Raw genomic sequence first — 7943 nt, 5'->3', positions numbered from 1 at the left:
TTGACCCATGAACTAGGGGGTCACGGTTTCTTTCCCGCCAAGGGCACAACATGCCCAGGTTGCACGTTCCTCCCTGGTGGGGGCGCGTGCAGGAGGCAACCAATCGATACGTTTTTCTCACATCGATATTTCTATCTCTTTCCCTCTATCTTTCACTCTCTCTGAAAATCAATAGAAACCCCGGGTGAGGATTAATGATAAATAAATAAGTAAATAGAGGCGATGTGGAACTCCTGGAGGCAGATCGGCCCACACAACGCCAGGCAAGCCCTGTGCTCAGGGTGGGGACCGAAAGGCGACCCCATAAGGAGGTTGAATTGCTGACAAGCAATAACTTAAAAGTAGAATGAACGTGTCGGAAGGAACAAGGATGGCTCGTTGAGGAACAAATTGGCCTGCTTCCTTGGTTCTCGGGCTGTCAGGGGCAGCGAAGGACCCCGATATTTCACCGAGATCCACACTCTCCCTACCCAGCTCCAGAGCAAGGAGCCATCTCTGTACGCAGGCGCCGGGGTGCCCCGCTTAAGGCCTGAGAGCCCGCCCTCCATTCCTTCCTTCCATCTGAACATTAATTCTATCTCCTGGGGTTGCCAGGGCCCTGATGGGACTGCACATGCAAAGACACGGGCATTCGTTCGAGTCACGTGGCGTGTGTCTGGATGGCTTCCCACACGAGGAGGATGGGACGCTATCCCCTAAAACCCAGGCTCCCGGGTGCGTTTTCATCCAGGGGTTTTTTAAAGGCCAATATTGAGGGTCACCGGTGAAGACAACTGCTTAGTGCCTGTGGCAGCCACGCCCGGGTGGCCCAGGTGAAGGACCAAGATTCCACAGAACATCGAAGGGTTGTGTGTCACACGGCTGTTCTTTTTAAAGCAGGAGGGAGGAAGGAAACATGGTGAAAGTACATACATTTAATGAGTTGTGATATATACTGTGTAATACATATAAGTGGAAACTACATCATAGACAAAGAAAATATAGGGGGGAAAAATCCCCCAAATTAGAAAACGAACGACCGCACAGGAGATAAATGTAAGGGTAATTTTTCTATAATACGTAAGAAAAGCAATGGGACAAGAGAAAGACGGACATCCCAACTTAAAGCGAACCCTTTACGTGGGAATTCAGAGACGTGCATAGTCAGTCACGTGAGCAAGAAACCTAGAGAAAGGGAGTGAAGGAATGAGATAAATTCTTCACGCTGTGGACTTGCAGAAATGAATGAGGCCTCCCCGGAAGGGCTGGCGGGAGAGGAGAGCTGTTTTCAGGGCCTGTCAGCAGCAAGCAACTGAAAATCAAAGTGTGCTCTCCTCTAGCAACTTCCGCACTAGAACTCTCTTTCCGACGCACCATGGTCAGGAGTGGTCAACGGAAACCTCAATCCTTAACAGTGGGTTATCATCGCTACCCCACGTGAAGGACACTTTTTTACAAGATGACTTGACTTGAAAAGATTTTCTCAAGGTTTTGTTAAGAGACAGAGCAGTCCGGCTGGTGTGGCTCAGTGGTTGAGCGTCCACCTATGAACCAGGAGGTCAGGGTTCGATTCCCGATCAGGGCACAGGCCCGAGTTCCGGGCCCCATCCCCAGTGTGGGGCGTGCAGGAGGCAGCGGATCAAGGAGTCTCTCTCATCATTGATGTTTCTCTCTCTCCCTCTCTGAAATCAATAAAAATGTATTAACAAACAAATGAATTTAAGGAACAGTGAGGAAACCTGGCTCATCAAATACTGATTGCTCTTGGATGTGGAAAAAAGACAGTGCATTCTGGATCCTAGAATTATGACCCGACCTGGGCAGCTGTTTCTCCAGAAGGAAAGCCGGGGAAGGGCTTTGGGGGTTTGGCTTTTTCGCCCCCTTGCAGCTGAGCTCCGGTATCCGGACCGCGGCTAGAAGCTGGGGGCGCAGCCAGCCAACCCGCCAGGGCCGGAGGGCGGTGTGCGGGCGCCGGACACACAGGTGACCCACGGCCACTCCAGCTCGCCTGCCACTTGGGCTGTGGAGGCAGACGCGGAGCCTTAGGTTCACTGGACGCCCCAAAAGCATCTCCCAACTTCGGAGAAGGCCGCTTCAGCAAAAGGGAGCCCTCCCAGCCTGGGCCAGATTCTCCTTTTAAAATGTTTTTCTTGATTTCAGAGACAGAGATTGGCCGGCTGCTTCCTGCACGCCCCCTCCTGGCGGGAACCGAACCCACAGCCCGGGCTTGTGCCCTGAGCCAGAATGGAATCCGCGACCTTTCCGTCCTCAGGCCCCCGCTCCACCCACTGAGCCACACCAGCCAGGGATGGGCCAGGGGTTCTGGTCGCGGTTACGGGTGGTTCCCACCGGTGACTGACTAGCTTGGGGTGTGGGACATCAAGGTCGGCCCAATGAAAACCTCAGGTGAAAACACAGGACCAGTGTTTCCCCAAGTCCCGCTGCAGGTTAAATCCTCGGGAACCAGCACATTCCAGTAACTGGGCTCCCCGCGAGCACTTGCCGGGGCTCCGACGTTGCCTTTGGGGCTCAGGCCTCACGACGAGCCCGAGGCCCGCGCACTTGCAAGCTCCTTCCAGAGCAGGTGGGTGGCTCTTAAAAGAGCCGTTGGGTGCTAGGAACCAGGTTCCAACCGGACCTACTTCTTCTTGGGCGCCGCCTTCTTGGCCTTGGCCGCGGCTTTGGGCTTGGCCACCTTGGCCTTGGCCGCTTTGGGCCTCACGGCCTTGGCCGGGCTCTTGGCCACCTTCTTGGGCTTCACCGCCTTGGGCTTCTTGGGGCTCCTGGCAGCCTTCTTGGCCACCGCCGGCTTCTTGGCCTTCTTCGGAGTCTTGACAGCCTTCTTGGCGGCGGCGCCCGCGGGCTTCTTGGGTTTCTTAGCAGCGCCCGTGGCCTTGACCTTCGCGGCGCTGGGCTTGGCCTCGCCGGAGGCCGCCTTCTTGTTGAGCTTGAAGGAGCCCGAGGCGCCGGTGCCCTTGGTCTGCAGCAGGGTGCCCTTGCTCACCAGGCTCTTGAGGCCCAGCTTGATGCGGCTGTTGTTCTTGTCCACGTCGTAGCCCGCGGCCGCCAGCGCCTTCTTGAGCGCGGCCAGCGACACGCCGCTGCGCTCCTTGGAGGCGGCGACCGCCTGGACCAGCAGCTCGGAGACCGAGGGCCCCGCGGGCTTCTTCCTGGCGGTGGCCGCCGCCTTCGCCGGCTTCTTCGCCTTCTTGCCGGCCGAGGGCTTCTCGGGGGCGGTGGAGGCCGAGGGGGCCGGGGGTGCCGTCTCGGACATGGTGGGAGCGGGGAGCGACCGAGCCAACTGCAGGGAACCCGAGAGGCCGGAGGACGCCCCGGGCCGGGGGGCGCCGCGTATTTATAAGGGCGGGCCGCGCTGTGATTGGTGCGCGCCGCCGCCTGCGCCCCCTGTCGGCTCGGCGTGGGGCCCCCGCCCCCGCAGCCTTCGGCCCCCGGTCCCTGCCGCGCGCCCCGGCTCCGGGACAGCACGGTCACCCCCGGGAGACGGAAATACAGGACAGGGGAGGGCCGGGCTCTGCAGCCCCTTAAACGTCGCAGTGCCACTTCTTAAGAAAAAATAGGATTTTATTTGGGGGAGGAGGGCCCGGGAGGGGGTTAGGGGGGGCCCGTTGGTAAGCGAGGAAGTCACATCAGAACCTCGGGACTTCCGCCTGGAGGATGTTGGGGACGCAGCTCTCCGGTCCGCAGTGAAGGTGAGGGGCTGACATGGATGGCTGGGGAGGGAGGGAGGGAGGGAGGGGAAGCGCGGGCTGGGGAGCAGGTCTCACCCCTGCCACTGCCTTTCCCCGCACCGCCGGAGGGCGACGGGACCTGGGTTGGCGAGCGGTGGGCACCACAGGGGTCGCTGGCACCTCCGTGAACACCCCAGCGGGACGTGGGGAGACCTCCTCTGCCAGCGACTCGTGCAGCTCAATGCACTTCCCCCGTGTCACGGGCCTTTGAACGCTTACAACGCACCCCAACCACGCGCTAACGTGTACGGCCTGGGTTCGCTGTCAGCATCGCCATTCCACATGTGTCCAAACTCAACACCCAGCTCCGAGGCGTCGGCGAGTACCCGGGGGACCGCGCGCTTCCCGCCCGCGCACCGTGGGGGGTGGGGTTCCTGTGAGTTTGAAAGTGAAAAGACACACCCCGGGGGGGACAATTAGCGCAAACTTCCTTCTCTTGTCTGAGACCCTAAAAGCGGTTAAAGGCATTTACAATGCTAATGCCCGACGCTGCCGGCGGCGGGAAACCAGGGCAGTGACGTCATGTCCCCGCGCGCGCGCTGCTGCGGTTCTCAAACCGGTCCGTCTCCACTGCCACCCTGCGTTTCCCCGTTTCCTTAGCAACGTAGGGATTTGTTCATAGGTGGCAGCCACTCCTGTCAGGGTCCCAAACACATTGCCTCCGTCTTCTTTACCACCGTTTCTACCTCCACCATCGGAGAGTCTTTCTTTTTTAAAGGCATCACATAGTTTCTAAGAATTTCGGAGAGGACAGTTGAAGGATAGTCACCTATAATGACAGGTATAAGTATTTCTCCAAGACTGGGTCTATGTGAGTATTTTTGGAAAGATGTAAAGAAATCTAATTGGGGGGGGAGGGGGCGATAAGTCAAATGGTAATCAAAGGAAGCTTTTAAAGTGGAAATACTAAACTAAGTCTTTTAGGCTAAGGAGCCTTTACTTATGCAAACGAGGGATGCCAGGGTCCGCTTACTACGTGGCTGTTCGCCGTCATGGACTCAGCTAATCAAAATACACTACAACCTGGTCTCCCTCATCCTAGTGAAAAAAAGGAGCCACGTTTGCATATTTCAAGATTGAAAAGAAATTAATAAGTAAAAGGTGAGGTCTTGAAATTGTTAAGTAGTTCTCCTTAGGGTCCAAAAGCCAATGGTTGGGCCCGGGCGCTGTGTATCCAGTTTGGTGCTGGACGTCACAGTTTTTTTGCACCAGCGGAAGGTACTCTAGGTTTTAGGAAACATGCGTTTCAGAAAATCCAAGCGTAGGACGCAGAACACAAACACCTAACAAAAGGGGCCTGGTTACAGGGGCCATTTCTGTGAAAGCTACTGTGATTTACTGTTTTTGTAGGTTTAAAGAAGTCCTTCAGTCAAAAGGTTACAGAAACTTGCCTGATCTATGCAACGGGTATGGGCGGGAGTCGGGGTGGGATGGAGTGGTGGGGGGGAGGTGGTGGTGGCGGCAATATTTCCTTCCCCAAGAACCAGAGAAATATACAGAATTAAAAAGCTGTAGTACCATTGAAGCCAATGCTTGCACTTTTATAACGATATAATGCTCAAAGCTTTGAATTCAGATTATGAAAATCGGATGCGGTGGAGAACAAAAGTAAAAAAAATCAAACTGCACCATTGTTGAAAAGCTTCAATATACCCCTATCAGAACCTGAAACGTCATATCTAAACATTTTCCCCACCCAATCGCTGCACATTACGTCCTATAAATACCAGCAGTGGTTCCAGGAGACACATTCCACAAACCTTTGCCTGTTTTCACGCTCGATTGGTCATGGCTCGGACCAAGCAGACGGCGCGCAAGTCCACGGGCGGGAAGGCGCCCCGCAAGCAGCTGGCCACCAAGGCGGCCCGCAAGAGCGCGCCGGCCACGGGCGGCGTGAAGAAGCCGCACCGCTACCGGCCCGGCACCGTGGCGCTGCGCGAGATCCGGCGCTACCAGAAGTCCACGGAGCTGCTGATCCGCAAGCTGCCGTTCCAGCGCCTGGTGCGCGAGATCGCGCAGGACTTCAAGACCGACCTGCGCTTCCAGAGCTCGGCCGTGATGGCGCTGCAGGAGGCGTGCGAGGCCTACCTGGTGGGGCTGTTCGAGGACACCAACCTGTGCGCCATCCACGCCAAGCGCGTCACCATCATGCCCAAGGACATCCAGCTCGCGCGCCGCATCCGCGGGGAGCGGGCCTGATGCTCAAACCTCTTCCCCTCTCTCCCAAAGGCTCTTTTCAGAGCCGCCCACCTTTTGCAGCAAAGGGCTGGAAGAACACTACCTGCCCCGCAGTGGGTTAATACAAGTGTCCAAGGGCTCGGGAGTTAAAGCGCACACGGGTACATCCGGGTTCTGCACCGTATGAACACTGCCTGGCCCGCCCCAATGCTAATATCAGTGCTGGTCTTCACTTAAGTCCTAATTAGAAGCCACAGTTTGAGGGACCTGGGAGACAGTGGCATTCCAAGGGTTAATGCGGCCCAAATCTCAAAGGCAGGCTTGTCATTGACTGAACTTCCATTTCTACCTGTGAGCTTGGCATTCTCACCAAAATTTACTGTCAAATGACCTTTTCCTGTTGTCTTTCCTGCTTGAAATATCTTTCGGAACCTTGAGTTCCCTCAGGGCTCCTTAGAGTAACTGCAGTTAAAGACCCGTCAACACTCATCCATGCGGGGCTCCGGCTCTCCCCTCCCCCGTCCCCCGCGAGTACCCGGGTTTGGAGGAGGGATCAAGGGCGGAGCAGTGACGTCACATTTCCCGCCAGCGCGCCGTCCAATCACTACATCGGCTGAGGGAGCGGGGGGTGGGGGGGGGAAGGGTGGCGGATTATATAAGAACGAGCTCTTTCCCTCCCCGCCACTTGCTCCTGCTTCTCTACTTGCAAAGCCATGTCCGGACGCGGCAAAGGCGGGAAGGGCCTGGGCAAGGGCGGCGCCAAGCGCCACCGCAAGGTGCTGCGCGACAACATCCAGGGCATCACCAAGCCCGCCATCCGGCGCCTGGCGCGGCGCGGCGGCGTCAAGCGCATCTCCGGGCTCATCTACGAGGAGACGCGCGGGGTGCTCAAGGTGTTCCTGGAGAACGTGATCCGCGACGCCGTCACCTACACGGAGCACGCCAAGCGCAAGACGGTCACGGCCATGGACGTGGTGTACGCGCTCAAGCGCCAGGGCCGCACCCTCTACGGCTTCGGCGGCTGAGCCTCCAGCGACCGGCTCCTGCAGCGAAACCAAAGGCCCTTTTCAGGGCCGCCCACTCCCTCTCGGAAGAGCTGAGCGCGGCTGTCGTGCTCGTGTTTCGGTGGACACGTTTTCTCGGGTTTGATGTCGGGGATTTTAAGGCTCGATGTGGGCTCCGGCAGTCTGCACAAGGCTCCGGGGGCGGCGACCTGGGCCCATTTGAAGGGATTGGCGGCTTCTGGGGGTGATAGGAAGAAGCCAGCGGGAGGGGTACGAACTGAAAGTTTTAGGATACTTAGGGTGTTTCTGGCAGGGACACCACCACTTCTTTGTACCCGGTAAGAGGATCAAGGAAAGAGACGCCTGGTTGGGGAGCAGTTTGCAGTTCGCTGGCCTAGTTCCTGGTCCAAGAGTTAAATGTCTCTGCAAATGGCGGGTCTGCGAGGCTGCAGCCACCCCCCCTCCCCGCCCCAGGGGAGTCAGGTCGGTCCGACATCTCCAGCAAAGCCTTCGCTATTCCAACTGCATGTGCCCTGGCGACGTCACGAAGGATTGACATACTTTGCACTCGTCCTTCTCCACCCAGGCTTCGGGCTGTGTCGTCACCCCCATTTCCCCGACAAACCGGGTGGACTCAGGTTTAAATATCACGAGGCCTTGCTTAGGTCCGGACCTTCTCACGCCGGCCCCCCCTTGAGCCCCAGGCTAAGCAGTTTGTAAATTCCATAGAAGAGACGGAGCGGTCAGTGTCCTAACGCGGGTCGCTAACCGGTTACTTCCCGGACCTGCGGCCTCTGCACTTGGGTACGAGCTCTGCGGTCACAGGCTCCGCTCTTAACCGGCTGTGAGCCCCAATGTTTCCCCGGACCCCCCTCCCCTTTTAAATCATGGGCCGTTTAAACACAGTATGGACGTCCTTAGATCAACACATCGCTTTTTTAATAGTCTGCATCTTAGGACCTTATATGCATGTTTGCATAACTCATGGGCGCAGACAACAGGGTGGTAAAAGCCTGGGGGGGGGGGGCGGGGG

The 7943-nt window shown here is 57.3% G+C and overlaps 2 protein-coding genes across 2 annotated transcripts; one reads left to right on the top strand and one right to left on the bottom strand.

The window, feature by feature from the left end:
* Nucleotides 1-2617: 2617 nt before the first annotated feature.
* H1-1 (H1.1 linker histone, cluster member) lies at nt 2618-3253 on the bottom strand. The gene has a single exon (XM_008147060.3). It carries the CDS (start codon nt 3251-3253, stop codon nt 2618-2620), a length of 636 nt encoding a protein of 211 aa, XP_008145282.2.
* Nucleotides 3254-6604: 3351 nt separating this feature from the next.
* Nucleotides 6605-6987, top strand: LOC129147952 (histone H4). Its single transcript, XM_054711939.1, has one exon. The coding sequence runs from the start codon at nt 6620-6622 to the stop codon at nt 6929-6931; it is 312 nt and encodes a 103-aa protein (XP_054567914.1). The 5' UTR covers nt 6605-6619; the 3' UTR covers nt 6932-6987.
* Nucleotides 6988-7943: the final 956 nt, after the last annotated feature.

This window comes from Eptesicus fuscus, chromosome 22, assembly GCF_027574615.1.
Source record: "Eptesicus fuscus isolate TK198812 chromosome 22, DD_ASM_mEF_20220401, whole genome shotgun sequence".
Taxonomy (NCBI): domain Eukaryota; kingdom Metazoa; phylum Chordata; class Mammalia; order Chiroptera; family Vespertilionidae; genus Eptesicus; species Eptesicus fuscus.
Note: the sequence above shows the minus strand (reverse complement) of the source record. Positions and strands in the feature narration are given on the sequence as shown.

Excerpts from the sequence above, each read along its gene's own strand:
- H1-1 (XM_008147060.3), bottom strand. The coding sequence starts at position 3,253 with ATGTCCGAGACGGCACCCCCGGCCCCCTCGGCCTCCACCGCCCCCGAG.
- LOC129147952 (XM_054711939.1), top strand. The coding sequence starts at position 6,620 with ATGTCCGGACGCGGCAAAGGCGGGAAGGGCCTGGGCAAGGGCGGCGCC.